The following is a 20,079-nucleotide window of genomic DNA, read 5'->3' on the forward strand; positions in this document are numbered from 1 at the left end:
CATATCCTCCCAAATTGATCAGTTACTAAATGTTTTCAAATCCGTAAAAGCAACCTAAATATCATTCCTAAAGAATACACTGCAAAGGCTTACCTGGCACCTATTTCAGCCTTCTGCGACTTTAAAATTTACTTTCTTCTCATATTCTGGATAGTTAATCTCAAGTAAACAGACATTCCTATACTAGAGAATTCCTTACAAATGAATATACAAGTACATAAAAAATGTCCAACATCTATATGCTTTACAATGATGACAACCATTAAACTAAACCACCAAATCGTTTTCATTAGAAAGTATCTTTCATTTAAAACACATGCTTCCAACATAAAAGAATAAACAAAAGAGTCTTACCTAATCGTAATTCTCCAAAATTGCCACATCCAATTTTTTTTCCAACTCTAAAGTTAGGTCCAACCATTAAAACTCCAGAGGATGAAGACCCAGTCCCTCGAGTGTTGTGTCCCGACCGACCACTAGGTCGTGCCATTCTATCATCTGACTTGTCCTTGTCTTTCTTTTTATTATCCATATCAAGTTTGCGGTACTCCACTTTGAATTCTTTAATCAAGACAAGCACACTGAAATAGGGTATTGTGAGAATAGGTACATCACTAGGTAACTGTACCAGCCGGGCAACGTTAACATTCAAATTGCAGTAGGTAGTCAATTAACTGGTGCGTGTTCATCCCATTCGTAAAATTTTTCTCAGCTGTCTTTTCAGCAAAACATGTCTTCAAAATTATCTTTTCAATGATGTGCGTTGATATTGATAGAGAGCTGGAATATTAAGAAAAGAAAATGAGTCAACTTAGAAAATTTTAAAATTATGTTTGTGAAGTTAATAACGTAACAAAAGTTCAGGGTATGGATTATTGCTATTTTTTGCTGCCCCCGGAAAGTCAAACCACAGCAGGCTCTTAAATTAACCATTAGATTTTATTCCTGTACTTTAATACCGATAGATCACAAAAACAACACACACAAAAATCGGAGATTCAGTCACTTCTTAAAAATTAAAAAGAAATAAAAATGTATTGAATGCTTCGTAAGCCAATATACATTCGCTAACCCAGAACTTCTAACTTAAAAAAAAATTCAATTAAAAAAAAATTTTATACAAATCCTCAAAAATACCAGTAAGTCAATATACGATTTTCAATTTAAAAGCAGAAAAAGAAAATACTTTACAAATTAGTAAACGGTCTTAATAAAAAAAAAAATCTTCCACATGTTTATACACATAATAATTGTCAGTCTTTTCGAATATACATTTGATCTCCATTTATTCAAATATTTATTACCCACTAACTACATATGGGAATGGTGCTCAGAAGTGATAATACAAAGAACATTCTTGCTACTCATCAAGGAAAACAATTCTTACGTAACATTTGTACTAGGCATTAAAAATTAAATGTAATTTCACAAGGTTAAGAAATGTTGCCAGGCATCAATCAACCTTATGAGGTGAAAAGGGTAGGTTTTAAATTTTCTAATACACAGATGAAAACATTAAAGCTCAAATTTTTTTTTCAAAGCTTTTAGGAGTACATCCCATTCATCTTCTCTAGGAATTTCACCTATCAAATACAACTTAATTCAGTGGTAAATCTGCAAGCTACATAATCTTTCTATTTTTGTTTGAACAATTTGAGTGGATTCCTATTGTTTGCAATTAAAGAGCTTTGACTTCAAAAGATAGTCACTAATAAAAAAACTAGGATCCACATCAAGGACTTCTCATTCCTATTTCTGAAACCCTTTGATTGTATAATGCAATCATAAAAAGGGTTGAAACAAATAGTATTTTCTGATTAATTTTCAGCAACCCCTCAAAAAATGCAATTAGTCTTAACATTCCATCTACTTATAAAGTTTTTATTATATTTACCATGTTCTCATTTTGCAGATGCAACTGTAAGCATCTATTTTGTATATGTAAAACTGAATGAGTTTCACATATATTGTTTAACCTGTTTCTTGCCATGATAGACTGCTTGGACACTGAACTCCTCTTCCTGCTGTAAATAACTATAAAACTGTACAAAACATCTGAAGTACCTGTTTTCAGGCATCGGATAATAGGCAGGATAGACCGTGATCTTTGAGAAAAGAGAAACACCTGAACTGGGTCTCATCGTTATCCAAGCTCTGTGGCTTCAGGCAACTTTCTGACTACAGCACAGGAAGGAGTTCAGGCAGTACATACACAGAGATCACAGATTAGAGTTTGGGGCAGTGGAAGTAAGAATTTGCAGGACATGGCGCCGAAGGTGAGGCAGTTGTGCAGTGTTAGGGCTCGGAAATGGCAAGGCAGAAGGCGAGGCTACATGGCGCGTCTCGTGGGTGATAATCTGAAATACCTAGCAGACAACAGCTACTAATAGGATTAAATGAAGAATGGAGATACTAAAGGCTGCACAGTGCTGGGAGACCTTAAAGTTCCTATCTCCTCATGGTTTAGTCATTAACATTCCAGGAATTCCGTGCAGACACCATAAAGACCAAGTCTTAAGAATAAGGACCATAACCTCCAGTGAGGACTACTCTATACTGGCCCGACTAAAGCCTAAAAGCAAACCTAGAAAGGATTAAGAATAGTTCCAATTAAGTGCATTTCAGAACAAATATACTTAAAAAGACAAAAAACCCAGAATCTCTACAGTGTTGAATTCATAATATCCAATATGCAGTTAAAAATTACCAGACATGCAAATAAGCACTAAATGTACCTATAGCCAGGAAACAAAGCTGTCAAAGGAAACAAATTCCACCATGACCCTGATACTGAAATTAGGAGACAGGATTTTAAAACTATTAAATAGTTGCTAAAGTCATACTAGATTGAAGAAAGAGAATGGGGCAGAAAAAAATATTTGAATAATGGTTGAAAATTTCCCAAATTCGGTGAAAAATATTAACCTACAAATTGAAGAAACTCTGCAATCCCATAAGGAATAAATACTAAGAAACCTAAACCTATATACTCGTACGTGGTCAGAGTGCTAAAATCCAAAAATAAAGGAAAAACATCTCGTAAGCAGACAGAGAAAAACTACATGGCATATACGGGAACTTCTAACTTCTTACTGAAACAACCAACACCCAAAAGAAAATGGGAGGGTATTTTCAAAGCAATGAAAGGAGTTAAAAAAACACTCAGCCCAGAATTCTACATCCAATAAAGTTATTCTTTAAAACTGAAAGTGAAAGTCACTTTCAGATGAAGGAAAGCATACCTGCACAACAAAAAATACTTTTTAAATAGTCCATCAGGCTGAATTAACTTACAAGAGACCAGATAGAAATGTGAAACAAGAAGAAATGAAGAGCACTGAAAATCTGAAATGCATGACTATTCATATCCTTAAAAGATAAATTACTGTTTAAAGCACAAATAACTTCTTAGTGTCATTTGTAACACGCAGAAGTAAAATATGACAACACAAAAGGCAGAGTGGGGTAGTAAATGGAATTATACTATTTTAAGATTCTTATATTTGTGAAGAATAATGTAGTTCAATATTAATTCTAAGTAGCCAATGGCAAATTGAGTGCGTATTATAATTCCTAGACCAAATACTAAAAATTAAATTAATTGCACTAGTAATAAGCTAAAAAGCTAAGGCTTGAAATAAACATTTGATTCAAACAAAAGAAGTGAAACAAGACAGATTAGACAAAAAGAAAATAAACAGCCAGATAGTAGATTTAAAAACACATATAATGAAAATGGACCATATTCTCCCCATAAAAGGCAAAAATCGTCCCACCATACAATAAAACATGATCCAACTGTATGCTATCTATAACAACTTTAAATATAAAGACACAAATAGATTAAAAGGCAAACAACAATACGAGAAACCTGGGGAGGCTACATTATCAAAGTAATTGTCAAAACTAAGGAATTTCTCCAAAGATATAGAGGTCCATTTAATAATGACAAAACTATCAATTTAACAAAAAGATCTAAAAATAATATGTATGAGCAAAATGAAGCAAAAACTAAAATAATAAAACGGAAAAAGACAATTGAAAATGTGAACACTGTTCTTCAAGTAATTGACAAAGTAGAAGACAAAAATATCAGTAATAATCCTGATACAGTAGATCTAAATAATACCATCAACTACCACAAATTAATTTACCTTTATAAAACACAACATCCAAAAACTGCAGAGTAAGATTTCCTTTCAATGCTCACCAGGAAAGATCATATACTGTACCATAATTTAAGTCTCAAATAACTGAAACATTAGAGTATAATCTCTGATCAAACAGAATTAAGTAATCTGTTAACTATATATTTGGAAAATCCCCAAATATTGAAAAGTAAAGACACTTTTAAATAATTCATGAGTTGAGAAATTACACAGGAAATAAGAACAAAATTCTAACAGAATAATAATGAACTACGTAACATATTAAGTTTTGTAGGTTACAACTAAAGCAATGCTTAGAAGGAAATTAGAAGCCTAAAATGCCTATATTACAAAAGAAGTTGTTTAATTAATGATCTAGGTTTTGTCTTTTACAAATAGAAAAGAACAAATTAGACATAACTTGAGGAAGTACTTTATTAAAGCTATTGTTAATATTCCATGGATTTATATGAAAATATAGTCTTAATAGGTGAAAACAGAGGAATCCTCAGCAGATAAATGGGAAAATATCAAGCAAAAAAAAAATGGAGAACCTAGAATAAAAAAATCATATCTGAAATGAAAAACGTCACTGGATATACTTAAAAGTAAACTAGATACAGCAGACGAAACTGTCAATTAACCTGAAAGGAGATCCAAAAAAATCCAAGGAGCAAAATCAATAAAACAGAAAATAATCAACAGAGAAAATAAATCCAAAAGTTGATTCTTTGAAACGGGTCAATAAAATTGGTAACTCCTAGCAAAAAAGATCCAAGAATAAAAAGAAAAAATACACAAACAGCCAATAACAAGAATGCAAGAGGGGATATCACTAAAAATATTACAAATATTAAAAGGATAAAGGACTATTATGAGCAACTCCATGCCAATAAATTTGATAACTTAGATGAAATGGACAAATTCCTTGAAAAATTCAACACACAAATACAAAATGAAAAAGAAACATCAATAGCACTGTATCTATTAAAGAAAAGTAATTTCCTTAAAAAAAATGTCCCCAGAATCAAATATTTAAAGAAAAAAATCATACTGCTCTTACAAAAACTCTTTCATAAACACAGACTGAATAGAGACTACTTGACAATTTACCTTGTAAGGCCAGAACAACATACAAAAGCATGTCAAAAACACCTGAAGCAAAGAAAATTAGACCAGTATTTCTCAGGAGCATATACAAAAATTCTTCACGAAATATAAGTAAACATATAAAAAGTTTAATAATCAGAGGGTTTCATACTAGAAATGTAAATTTTAATATTTGAAATAAATTCACCATATTAACCAAAAACAAAAATATCTCAACAGACAAGAAAATGCACTTGACAAAATTAAACCCTTTAACCATGAAAAATCTTTCAGTAATCCAGGAAGAGAATGGAATTTCTTCAACCCAAAAAAAGGAACCTACAAAAAACAACAAACAAACAAAAACACCTACAGCTAATATCATACTTAATGGTGAAATATTGAAGTTTTCTCCACCCAGATAGAAAAAACACAAAATGTTTAAGCTCCAATCTTCTATTCAACATTATACAGAAGAACCAACCTATGTAATAAGACAGGAAAAAAAAGATACAAAAGGCATGAAAATTGAAGAGGAAATGCAAAAGTACTGTTATTCTTTGATATCAGGATTGTGCGTACAGAAAACCCAATGCGGTTACGTCATCAAGATGGCAACAAAGGTTGTTCCCAACTTCAGTCCCCCTCACAAAAAAAACCAACCATCAACTGTCTATAGACAGGACACCATTGAAAAAACAATTCCAGAACCCAGGGGTGAGGCCAAAGCACCCGGTCCCCACAGACCAAGAAGAACCACAGCAGAAGGGTACGAGGAGTAGCTACACACGTCATCATTCCCCCAGGCCTGCACAGTACCCCAACTAGAGGGCTCCCTGGGCCTACTGTTTTGCCAGAGGGAAAAAGAAAGTCCAAGGTGGACATCAAGCATTGCGGGAGGCCCATTCAGGTTTCACTTCACAGGGATACTGAGGGAGTCTGTGGGAATCATGAAGAAATAGGAAATCTTAACAGACTAATCAAAAGTAAGGAGACTGAATCAGGAATCAAAAACTCCCAACAAAGAAAAGCTCAGGCAAGAAGTAAGAACAACTAGAAGTCTCATACAATGCTGGTGGGACTATAAAATAGTATGACTTTGGGGAAAAGTTTGACAGTTACAAATTATGTACCCTATGACCTATCAATACTAATCGGAGGTATTTACCCAAGAGATATGAAAATGTTTACATAAAGACTTGTATACCAGTATTTACAGCAGCCTTATTTATTATAGCCAAAAACGGGAAACAACCCAAATGCCTATTAACAGGAGAATAAAGAAACAAACTGGTATATTCATATAATGGACTATTACTCAATAATAAAAAGGAAAGAACTGCTGATACATGCCACAATATGGGTGAATCTCTCAGATATTAGATTGAGCGAAAAGAGGTCAGGCACAAATGAGAACATATTTTATTATTCTAGTTATATGAAGTTTGGTATGATACACAAATAAGCTGTAGTGATAGAAATTAGTTGTTGCCTAGGGTGATGGGAAGTTTGACTAGAGTAGGATGAGGGAACTTTCTGGAAGAAGAAAATGCTCTGTATCCTGACTGGGAAAGGATTACACAGGTGTATACATTTGCATAAACTCATCAACCTACACTTAAAACCTATGCATTGAGTTTTATGTAAATAACACTTCAAAGTGTGAATTTTAGAAATAATATACACCAAAAAAAATAATGCTGTATCTCAAAGGGCATTTTTTTCCTACTATAATTAATAAAACTTATCTGAAAACACTGTTTTAAAACAGTTAATGAATATCAGAATTTCAGAAGCTTTTTTACAAGTGCCCTTCTATACTTTTTCTATTTAGAAGGAAGCAATTTTCCTTTTGCAATTTTTCATGTTATTGTCAATGTTTAATCAGATAACCAAAATGCATTCTACATGTAATAAAAATTCAAATAAAACAGACAAAAGAAAACTACCCCTTGGGATGTCCATAACCGTCGTCCTTCACCCCACCTGCCCTACTCAGAGGTCACCATGAGTTTCACTTTGGTGCGTCTGCTGCAGACCATTTTTGTAACGCCTGGCCACGCATATACTTAGGTAAAGCAATTCCTGTAGCTTTGCTCATCTGTTTTACAGATGGTCCATGTGAAGCCTCTGAAGAACCAACACTGCTCCACAACAAAACAGCAGGTGAAATCCTATCATACACAGAAGGACTTCTGCTCTCTCCCTTTCATACCCTCCAGCCCCACACGGACCCACCCAGAAGAGCAAGGGCCAACATAAGAAAGAGTCAAGGCACGGCCCGAATTCCTTCACTAATACAAGTTTCAGAGTCAAGGGTCGGGCCTGAAACTGGGAGGTGAGGAGGCAGAGGAAGTAATGAATTCGTTTGAAATTGAATCTCAAAAAATGGAACAGGTATTTTTTAATACCTAAAAACAAATCCATTGTCACAACTGAATTTATTCTTTAAAATAAGTGACAAGAAATTAATAGACACTGACTAGGATATCATCTGAGTGGAGAAGGGAGCCTAATCAAAGTATATGCAGGTGCCCCTTGAACAACACGGAGGCGGTGTTGGGGCCAAACATCAAGGTAGAACTACGAGTCAGCCGAACACACATGCGGATTCCCAACTGCTGGTTTACCCTTGAACGACAGGGGTTTGAACTGCACGGAAACTGAACTGCAAGTGTCAATGGAAAAAAATGCAGGTATACGTTCCAACCCCCATTGCTCAGGGGTCCACTGTATTGCTCAGTGAGAAAGGAAGCTGTTTCCTATTTTACTCCATCTAGTTCACCACATTCTGGAAACTGTTCATTAACTGTAGTAACAGATTTTTAATTTTTTAAATATTAACAAATTAGATTTTTGATTAAAATATTTTCTTATTAAGAATCTCAAATAGGGCTACTCCTTTCCTTATCGTAGCACCTATCAAACGGTATTAGAATTGCCTCCAAGTCTGTCTACAGCCGTGGTCAGCAAACTCCAGCTCCAGGCTGATTCCAGACTACGCCCATTGTGTACAGGCTGAAAACTAAGACTTGATGTTCTTTTATAATTGAGGAAAAAAATAAATAATAAAATTATACGAAATTCAAATTTTAGTTCATAAATAAATTTTTGTAAGTATGAAGCCATGCTAATTTATTTATGTATTGTTACGGCTGCTTTGTGCTACAGGAGAGGCGCTGCGTAGTTGAGAGACACTGTGTGGCACTCTTACCATGTCTCACTGTTCTCAGTACCCCCCAAACTGCAGTGACTATCATACCTTCAAGGCACAATCGAGTCTGAATTATGTGTTTCAAATTAGATGGCAAAGCATCTTGGCCGTTATACAATGACACTAAGGAATACAATATACTTGGACACGACCAAAAGTATTAGTTTTCTATTGCTGTGTAACAAATTATCAAAACAGCAGCTTATAGAAATACACATTTATTAGTTCAGTTTCTGTGGATCAAAAGTTGGGGCATGGCTCAGCTGAGTCATTTGCCTGGGGTTTCACAGGTTTCATTCAAGCTGTCAGCTAGGCTGTATTCTCATCTGGAGGCTAAAATGGGAAAGAATCCTCTTCCAAGCTCATTCAGACTTTGGGCAGAATTCATATCCTTGCAGTGAATAACTGAGGGGCCCCGCTTTTTGCTGGCTCTCAGATGGACACCACCCGCAAGTCCTAAAGAGAACCTGCAGTTCCTAGAAGCTCCCGACAGTTCCTTGCTATACGGGCTTCTCTAACATGCCCACTTCCTTCTTCCAGCCCCAAGAAGAATCTGTCTCCAATTTTCTAAGTCTTAAGCAGGTAACATAAACTTCTCTCATACCTAAGCTCCAATACATCCATTCTCCCAGGTCTTAGGATCTTCACTCTCTGCTTCCAGACCTCTTTCTGCTTCCTGCCTGTCTGTATACTAGAAAGAACGTAGGATCAGAAAAAAAAGAAGTCTTGGAATCCCAATAGTAGTGAAGCCCTGGTCAAGACTTAATCTGTCTAAGCTTATTTAATAATTGTAAAATAGGAGGATTGGACTGGGAGGTTTCTAAGGATATTCTTATATTATGTACAGTACTGTAACTCCTATCATGTCGGAGGACAAGGCCTCTCCGTATATGGAACTGTGATCTCTGAACCACGCATACTGCTCGGCACCTAGGACATCAATAGATACAGTAGGTGGATAACTGACTTCTTTCCATCTCTAAACATTTCGAGGTTTCAGTCACACGATTCCTGTGTAGAGCCCTCCCAGTTACAAATCACCAGCCCCCCTAACATCAGCTGCTTCCTTCACCTGGAGAACATCACTGAACCTCACATATGCCAACCAGTGTGCTACAAGTATCCCCAAGAATTTCCTGGATGAGATGCTATTTCCTTGTCTGAATTAATCTTCTAATGCCGAGTGTTTCTGTCTTCTGTACTGATTCATCCTAACACTAAAGAAAAATCAGTTCTGAAACCCGCCGATGTTCTTTTAGCTATAGGTAATTCCAGTAGCGCTGGAGTCACAAACCCAAATGCCCACATATGTGAGGCAGGCAACATAAATGAGTGACTCGAGTTAAGTGTAAGACAATGAGTATTGGAGGCTATGGCAAACTAGAAAGCAAATATCGCATTTAAAGGGGCAGCTACTACTACTCAGCTGTAAACAATTTCTGCCATTCAGGGATAACATGTTCTAATTTTTTAAGAAAGTCCAGAAACCTGGATTTTTATGTAAAATCTCTCCAGTTGCCATTTGCTGAGCACTTATCATGCTAAATACTTTAACTAGATTAATTTATTAATTCTACCATTTACAATTGTTAAGGTACTATTACAATCTCAATTTTTACCATTAAGGAAACAAAAATTTAGAGAAATCACACCACTTGACCAGCATCATAAAGTTAGTAAGTGATATAGAGAGAATATGATTACAAAGAGTTGGATCCTGAGCTCATATTCTTATCCACTTTATCTCTAGTGCTCTTGCTAATTCTGTGACGCCCCAAAGTCCGGACTGTGCCTTTCTAGATGAATCTGCAATGCAGGTCGGCTCCCTCTTGTAGCGTATACTGTAAGTATGTGACACCTCAGTGCTACCACATCCTAATTTAAACCAACTTGGGGTGGGGGTGGGGAGACCCACCAGTCAACAAGCCCCATTCATGTACACAGGGCTCAAAGACATGTAGAAACAAAAAGACTACACACACACACACACACACACACATACGTTATATATATATATACACATATGTGTGTATATATATATAAAGAGCAGAAAATACAAATCTACAAAATTGCAATATATTTTATTACTATGATAGACTCTTCTGTGATAATAGACATTTTTAAGTTAACAACTGTTAACTTTGTATATCCATTATCAATAAAGAGACTTAGAGCGAGACAGAAATTTTAACAAACCTTTGGAAGATAAGAAGAAAAGAAGCACATATTGACAGATGAAAAGATGAAGGAAGCTACTGCCCAAGACAAGAAGACCACAGCTGAGTCAGGCACTGACCTACCAGACAGAAGTCTAAAAAGGCTTCCTAAAGGAAATCAGGTAAAATAGCAGGCAGGAGTAAAAATGTGGGAGTGAGATAACTGTTACTATTGTTACTATCCCCTATGTAAAACAAAACAAAACCAAATCTCTAAGGAAACCAAAAGAAGTTACACAGAGAAGTGGAGGTGGGAGGCACTGGGGAAGGACGTGCGTTGGCATCACAGAATAAAACCCGTCCTCACCCGGCATTCTGAAGAATTCCTTGCGTGAAGACTGGTTCCCTGGGTGCTCACCCTATGAATCAGTTAGTTATTAAGCCCCCCCGTCCATGTACACAGGACTCCAAGAGACTGATAAAGAAAAAGACAGCAAAGAAAACCCAAATGATTTACTCAGAAATATTATTCTAATCCATCATTCACAAATATGAACTGACAATCAAGAATCATTAGATTTGTGAAAAAAGCCAATAATAACAAAGAAAAGCACCGCGCACACACATACACACACACACACACAACAAGTAGAAAAAGAAAAATCTGGGGGAAGCAGATCATTCAAAAATCAGGAGAACATAAAAACAAGAGAAAATAAAAACAATTAGATCCTCAGAGGCTTTCGAGAAGAACGATAATATATACACAGCATAAGAAAACAATGCTACATTAAATAGGACAACCCAAGACAAATTGGGGCAACAATCCTAACATGTAAAACAAAAATACAAAGAAATAAAAAATAAAGGAAAAGAGACAAGAAAGCAGCCATCCAATACCTCCAACTTCCACTAATAATAGAAATTAATAGGGAGGACAGAGAAAATTTAGAAAAAGAAATTTTCAAAGGAAAACTTCTTGAGCTACAGAAAAAACGGCCACACAGAGTGCAAACCAAGAAAAGTAACACTAACATACGGTTTGGTTCTACTACAAGTCCTAACAGTGTAAGCATGGTTCATTGAATTTCAGCATTTAAGATCAATCTTACCCCCCCAAAAATGCAAGGTAAATATTATAGGAGATAAAATTAATTTTTCCAACTTTGACAGCATTAAAATAGCACTACGACTGACACTCTGCTGCTAAGGGAGAGTATAAGGGCTAGAAGGAAGGATAGTGATAAGAATATCTGCACCTTACAGAGTCAAGAGATAATGTAAAATTTGCTAGAACAAAAAAAAAAAAGCAGATATAGAGACATTATTTAAAGTGCCAAAAGTAAGCATTAGATGAAGTAAGCATAACTATCCAAACATTGAAAGACAGAAGGCAAAGTGGGAGTATGTGAGCTAAAATCTCATCACTCAGGTAGAGAATTCAAGCAATGCATCTGCAAAGACAATTTTACTTCTTCCTTTCCAATGTGGATGCCTTTTCCTTCTTTTTCTTGACTAACTGAACTGGCAAGGACTCTCAGTACTACGCTGAGTAGAAGTTTCGAGAGTAGGCATCCTTGTCTTTTTCCTAATCTTAGAGGAAAAGCTTTCGCCTTTTCAATATTGAGTATGATGTTAGTTGTGGGCTTGTCATATGTGGACTTGATTATGTTGAGGTACATGCTTTCTATACTTAATCTGTTGAAAGTTTTATCATGAAAGGATGTTGAATTTTGTCCAATGCTTCTTCTGGATCTATTAAGATAATCATATAAATTTTATTCTTCATTCTGTTAATGCAGTGTACCACACTGATTGATTTATTTTTGTATGTTGAACCATCCTTGCATCCCAGGGATAAATTCCACTTGATCACATTGCATGATACTTTAAATATTCTCCCAAATTCAGTTTGTTAGTATTCTGTCGAGGATTTTTACATCTATATTCATCAGGGATACTGGTCTGTAATATTATGTTCTTGTAGTGCCTTAATCTGGCTTTGGTACCAGGGTAACGCTGGCCTCGTGAAATGAGTTTGTGAGTGTTCCCTCCGCTTCAATTTTTTGAAAGAGTTTAAGAAGGACTGGTGTTAATTCTTCTTTAAATGTTTGATAGAATTCACCAGTAAAGCTATCTGATCCTGGGCTTTTCTCTGTTTGGAGATATTACTAATTCAATCTCAGTAGTTACAGGTCTATTCAGATTTTCTATTTTTCCCTGATGCAGTCTTGGTAGACTGTATATTTCTAGGACTTTATTTCTTCCAGATCATTTTATTTGTTAGCTATAACTACTAATAGTAGTCTCTTATGATCCTTTGTATTTCTGTAGTATCAGTTGTGATATCTCCCTTTCATTTCTGACTTTGTCTTCCATTTGTCTTAATCTAGCTAAGAATTTGTCAATTTTATCTTTTAAAAAAAACAGCTTTTAGTTTCATTAATCTTTAATAGTTTTTCTAGTATCTACTTCATTATTTCTGCTCTGATCTTTGTTATTTCCTTCCTTTTGCTTAATTTGAGCTCAGTTTGTCCTTTTTCTTATTCCTTGATGTATAAAGTTAGGTTTGTTTGAGATCTTAATTTTTCTTAATGTAAGCATTTATCACTATAACTTTCCCTCTTAGAGCTGCTTTTGCTGCATTCCAGAAGTTTTGGTATGATGTGTTTGCAGAGACTCTACCAAAAAAACTATTAGATATAATAAACAAATTCAGTAAAGTTACAAGATACAAAATGAACACATAAAAATGAGTTGCATTTCTATACACTGATAGTGGAGAAAATAAAATGTAATAAACATTACTAAGAGAGTCACTTTGAGTCAAAACGCTATTAAGGAAGTGAGACCTATGCACATCTTGTGCCTCAGTTCTCATACTGCTGTTAAGTTGCTAAACCTGTTGCTAAAGTCAGCTCAAAACCCAGCCATAAACATCCTGGAAGGACAACTGCTACATGGACACATACAGACTTTACTTCCTTCCTTGTAGTTTCCGCCTCCCTCATTTGCCTATTGGAACTAACCAACCCCTGTTAAAGAGAGCCAGCAATCCTTCATTACATAAAAGGATTACATTTTCTGGTTTTTGCCTTTAAAAATATGCTTTTCTTTGTTTTCTCCAGAGTGCAGTTTGAGTTGCTACCTGAATCTGCATCTCTGGGATTGCCATCTATTTGCTCAAATAAATGCTTTTTATTCTTTATTGTAGCCTAAAACTTTTTTTTGGTTGACATTACTAACAATTAATTATTCGACAGAGTAATTATAAAAGCAATACCATGTACAATAATATCAAACAGAATAAAACACTTAGGAATAAATTTAGTCAAGGAGGTGAAAGACCTGTACAATGAAAACTATAAGATTATAATGAAAGAAACTGAAGAAGACACAAACATATCCCATGTTCTTGGATTGAAGAGTATTGTTAAAATGTCTATAGTACCCACAGCGATCTACAGATTCAATGGAATCCTTATTGTTGTCAGACAGCATCCTAACCGTTTGTCCCTTCCACCCTTTCCTTAGGGAAAGAGGGTTGCGGGGTTTTCCCTTTAGGGGTTGAGTTTTATAAGTTCTCTCTCTTGGTCCCAACATGCTGGGTCTGCAGCCAAAGACGAGTAAGATTCCTCAAGGGAGGGACAACTTAAGCCAGGCGGGACCCCAGGGACCCCCATGAGTTAACCTTAAGTTGTGAGGTGTGCCCATCCTCCAACACTTTCTGAGAAGCTGCTGACGCATGCTTCAGATGTCCGGCACCCTATTGTGCAAGGAACAGTAATTGAGCGAAACCAGCTTGCTCTGCGCTGACCTCATGGGATAATTGCTTTGAGAGATCCGCTCCCCCAGGGATCACACACACCGCACCTTGGTCATGTGGGGACGACATGTACAGGTTGCTTTGGGACAAAATGATTGGGTGATTGGAAATATGCTAATTGTATTGGTGGTGTCAGAGTTTTGCAGACCCTGCCCAGAATCATGTGATGCCTATTGTAAAAAATCAATAAATGCCCACGACGACCCGATTCGGGGCTCCAGTCTCTTAAGGCTGTGAGTCCCTTGGTCCTCTGTGGTTTCTTTGCATTCAGTGTCTCTTGTCTCTTTCTTTAATAAACCTTAACCCTCGCCGCCTCCCTCGTCCTTTCCCACTTGCTTGTGGGAAAGCAACACCTTATCAGGTGTTGTGCAGGACGCGACACCTTATCAAAATTCCAATGGCTTTTTTCACAGAAATAGAAAAAAAAAGTCCTAAAATTTGTATAGAATCACAAAGTATCCCAAACAGCTAAAGCAATCTTAAGAAAGAACATAGCTGGAAGCATCATACTTCCTGACTTCTATCTATATTACATAACTATAGTAATCTAAACAGTATGTTATTGCCATAAAAACAAACACAGATCAACAGAACAGAATAGAGATCCCAGAAATGAATCCACACAAATGTAGTAAACTAATGGAGAACTAAGGACACACAATAGAGAAAGGACTGTCGCTTCAATACACAGTGTGGGGAAAACGAGGTATCCACATGTAAAAGAATGGAACTGGACCCTTATCCTTCACCACACAAAAATTAACGCATAGTGGGATTAAAGATATAAATATAACACCTGAAACTGTAACTCCTAGGAGAAAACATAAGGAAAAAATCTTCTTGACATTGGTCTTGGCAATGATTTTTTGGATATGAAACCGTAAGTATAGACAACAAAAGTAAAAACAAGTAGGACTTCTGTACTAAAATGAAACTATCAACAAAATTAAAAAGCAAACTACTGAATGAAAGAAAATATTTACAAACGTTTCTGATAAGGGGTTAACATCTAAAATATACAAGCAACTCATATAACTCAATAGCAAAACAAATAATACTGATTTAAAAATAGTCAAAAGATCTGACTTTTCCAAAGAAGATACGTAATATTAACACAGATGCTAACAAGTATATGAAAAGGTGCTCAACATCACTAATCATGATTAATACAGATCAAAACCACAATGAGATATCACTTTATCCCTGTTAGGATGGCTATTATTAAAAAGACAAGATATAACATGTTGGCAAGCATATGGAGGGAAGGGAATCCTGTGTACTCTTGGTGGGAATGTAAATTGGTACAGCCACTATGGAAAACAGTATAGATGTTCCTCAAAAAATTAAAAATAGAACCACCCTATGATCCAACTATCCCAGTTCTGGGCATATATCCAAAGGAAATAGAAAAAGTATCTCATAGAGATGTCTGCACTCCCATGTTCATTGCAGCATTATTCACAATAGCCAAGATATGGAAACAACCTAAGTGTTGACGGATGAATGAATAAAGAAAACATGGCACAGTCAATGTAATAGTATTCAGTCATAAAAAAGGAAGTCCTGGGCCGGCCAGGTGGCTCAGGGGGTTGGAGCACCGTGCTCTTAACGCCGAGGTCACCAGTCGATTCCCACATGGGCCAGTGAGCTGCGCCCTCTTCAGCTAAGATTGTGAACAATGGCTCTCCTGGGAGTTGGGCTGCCGTGAGCAGCCGGCGTGAGCTGCCGTGGCTGCTGCAGGCTGCTGTGAGCTGCTGTGGGCTACCGCGTGCTGCCAGGAGCGGCTGGTGGCCAGCGTGAGAGTGGGCGGCGAGAGCTGCCATGAGCTGCTGTGTGATGGCAACCGACTGCCTCAGCCAGGGGGAGCGCAAGGCTCATAGTACCAGCATGGGCCAGGGAGCTGTGTCCTACACAACTAGACTGAGAAAAAACGGCTTCAACTGAAGTGGGGGTGGGGGAGGCGGAAGGAGGGAAAAAAGACAGGAAGTCCTATCGTTGCCCCAACATGAATGAGCCTGGAGGGCATTATGCGAAGTGAAATAAACAAGACAAAAACAAACACTGTATGGCATTATTTATTTGTGGAATCTAAACAAAAAAAAGTCAAACTCATACAAACAAAGTAGAATGGTGATTGCCAAGGGCTGGGAGAAGTGGGGAGATGCTGGCCAAGGGACACAAACTTTCAGTTCTAAGACAGGATCTAATGTACAGCATGGTGACTATACTTAATACTGTATTGTACGCTTGAAATTTGCTCAGAGAGTAGATGTTAAACTGTTCTCACCATTACAAAAAGTAATTCTGTGAGGTGATTGATGTGTTAATAAACTTGATTGTGGTGAACATTTCACAATGTACGTATATCAGAACATCAGATTGTACACTTTAAATGTATACAATTTTATTTGTCAATTATGCCTCAATAAAACGGGAAAAATTAAAATTAGTTAAAACATAATGCCAAATGTGACATGGAATCAAAGATAAAAGTATATGTACATTACTTTAAATTATGAAAGTAGCCAATGAAGCATTAATACTGTAATAATTAAAGTGATTTTAAACATCTTCAGGCTCAGAGAAAGTTTAGATATAGAGTTTGGAAGAGAAGAAGGAATTTAGAACTAAGTATGAGAGAGTTTATAATCTACGAACTTAAATATTAAAGTTTATAAAAACTTAAGTCCTTTTTAACTTCAGAGTACTCCTTCCTGAAAAATACCAAAATGATCCATCCTTTAAACATAAAATTTTCTTCTGTCTAGGATCGTGATTAAATAATCCTAAAGAAATGTTCTTTTCTCCTTTTATGACCTGATAACAGGCTTTAAATTTTTCTTCAAGAAAAAAAAAAAGTGTTTTTTAATCTATTGAAATTCAAAGTCTGGAGATACGAGGCAAGAGACTATTACTTATACATATTTCTGTATTATTATATTTTGCTATATATAGGCAGTAATTTAATAAAAATATTTATTCTACTATAAACCAGTAATCTTCATCTTAAAACAAACAACTAAAAAACACAGTCAAACCTTGATAAGGATATTTCAAATGATTGAGTAGTATAGTATTAAGTGCCTCTACAAATCACAGTTTTTGTTTTGGTTTGTTTTGCTTTGCCTTGAACAAAAACAGAAAATAGAGTCCACCAATATTAGAGACAATGTGAAATTCTGAACCCGAAATCCATGGACCTCCCTCCTGTGCATTTTCTTAAGAGAAAATCCACAGCTTTCAACAAATTGTCAAAATACTATCTGACCCTAAAAATGTTAAGAACCACTGAAAAGTATATTGTTATTTTCTCACTGAATTACTTTATAAGTACATACTTAGAAACAATCTATCCTAAAAAACTAAATGGCATCTATACTTTATTTAAAAGCCAACTTTGTTAAAGAAAAGTATTTAGGTCAGTTTACAACACGCACTACAAAAGGACTGAGAGAAGTTTGAAGTAAGGAAATCAGAGGGGAAGGAAAATAATGTTACGAATAAAACTATGTAATACTACAATACAAAATGGATAACATGCAGTTCAGTACACACACTTAACAAATTTATTTTTCTGCTTTCTAGTAGTCAAGCAAAAACAGAAATATGAGTAGGTAAAAGATTTAGTGTTCATTAAAATTACACTAGTCACTAAAAATCCCACAAATAATCCTAGTATTGTATTATAACTAGACACAGTCAATTGTAATAACTACAAATTTCTCTCAAAAGTTTTAAATTCAAAAATTACAAGGAAGAGAATGGAAAAAAATACAGCTTGAAAACTTAAAACTTAGGCATCCATAGAAATAAAAACTACTGAGAGAAGAAAGCTTCATAGAAATATGCCTGGCTTATAATTTCTTATAACACAATAAAATAATGATTTATATTTGAATTTTTATAAGAGGTATTACCCATTCACTGAAACCTTAAACCTTCTCCCACCAAAAAGAACTGATATACATTTAGTTAATGTGCAGAAAGCTACATGAATGTGCAAAGATGGTAACATTTATAAATTATGTTTGATTCTGTAATTATTCTCAGCATACTTAGTAAAGTGTATGTTAAAAAGACTGACTTTATCAAAAGGGTGCAGTTTTAAACTATCCTCGAGATAGATGAACAAATACGAATAATCAACTGCTTTGCTTTCATAAACAATTAAAATTTTGATGTAGTAAGTAACATCCACTAATAAAGATAAAAACGAGCTGCTAAATACAAAAGCACATTAGACATTATCTGATTATATGAGTAGAAATCGAGGCCGCTGGCATACTTCTAATTTGATGATCACTGATGAACCTTCCAAACAGAAAACAGAAAATCAGATTCTCTGATCTGCACGGCCCAAGGATTTACGATATTACAGAGCCAACTGACCTCCTTTGGGTTGCAACTAGATAAAACAGTGTAAGTAGTCTGAGGACGTATCAGTATAGTATGTTTTACCTCATCAGTATAGCATGTCTTACCTCTTAAAACACCACCCAGAGATAGCTGGCTAAAACTTTCAAGTAAACATTAAGCAGCAGTTCTAAATTTTTTTTTAAATGTTTAAGAATTATTTTCTTAAAAATTAACACTTTCCTTAGCTTCTAAAATGTTGTTGCAATAAATATAGAATTTGTCCATGTACCTGTAACATTAAGTATTAAAAGTTTCTAGAGGTATCTTTTCATATTCAGCATGTTACTCAATGTTCTTTGCAAAGGCAAAATTACCAGGAATGGACATTTTAAAATTAATTGTCTTCATATGCCCAGTACTTCTCACAGTGTTGATTTCTCACTGTTTTGTTATCTTAAATGACAAATTATTACATGAAATGACCCATTCAGTGTTTCAAATGCCTTATTCAGTCTCTATAAAAATTACATTACAGTACAGGTCCCCAGCATTCTCCGAAACTTAAAATGAGTAAGGGTATTTGTGATGTGAAACTAGCTGTTACATCACATGCTTCTATTAGCAGCAAGTGTCCCAGTTACTGGTTTCTGGCATGAGCTCAACAATAGTTGTCTAAGAAAAGACTAAACACTTATTTTTAAAAGCTAAATCATTAACTGTAATGTCAAAATTGGAAATCAATTTCTCTAATTACACACTACAAAAACTTATTTTGTCTCAGAAATATTTAGTAACTATCATCTACAACACTACACTTTTGAAACCTGATTTGAGTGATGTCCCTTGTATATTCCTATTAAGATCTAGGATACGCTAGTCTTTAAAAATTAGCGCCAGTTCTATTAGAGCAGTGTTCTCCAAACTCTGGTTCATGACCCATTAGGGGTCATTAAACCACTTTAACAGGTCTCAACTAACAGGATTTTTTTAAATGAAATAGCATCATATAGTAAAGAAAATGGAATGCACATATGTAATAAGTGCATTCTATTTAATGAGATTTTGTTTGGGTTCATTATATGAATGTATATGTATCACTGGGTCACAAAGTAAAATACATTTCTGTATGTTCTGGTAAATTTATTTCTAGGAGTTGTGGTCAAAAAAATGTTTCTATATTTGAAAGCTACTGTACAATATATAATAGCATAGCAGTATCCAAATATATCATAGTTATAAATCAATTTTTAAATGAGAAATTTTATTAAAATCCGAAGTTTCCTAATATAC

The 20,079-nt window shown here is 35.3% G+C and overlaps 1 protein-coding gene across 10 annotated transcripts in view; it reads right to left on the reverse strand.

Moving 5' to 3' along the window:
- Positions 1–20,079, reverse strand: part of CSNK1G3 (casein kinase 1 gamma 3) — a 103,016-nt gene that overhangs the window by 67,113 nt on the left and 15,824 nt on the right. For all 10 annotated transcript variants that reach the window (XM_081053652.1, XM_081053651.1, XM_081053644.1 and 7 more), the window contains exon 2: positions 355–780. In XM_081053652.1, coding sequence (XP_080909778.1) covers positions 355–532 — 178 coding nt within the window. In that variant the 5' untranslated portion in view covers positions 533–780. The remainder of the gene's footprint in view (positions 1–354; positions 781–20,079) is intronic.

The sequence above is a fragment of the Rhinolophus hipposideros genome, assembly GCF_964194185.1.
Source record: "Rhinolophus hipposideros genome assembly, chromosome: 7".
NCBI lineage: Eukaryota > Metazoa > Chordata > Mammalia > Chiroptera > Rhinolophidae > Rhinolophus > Rhinolophus hipposideros.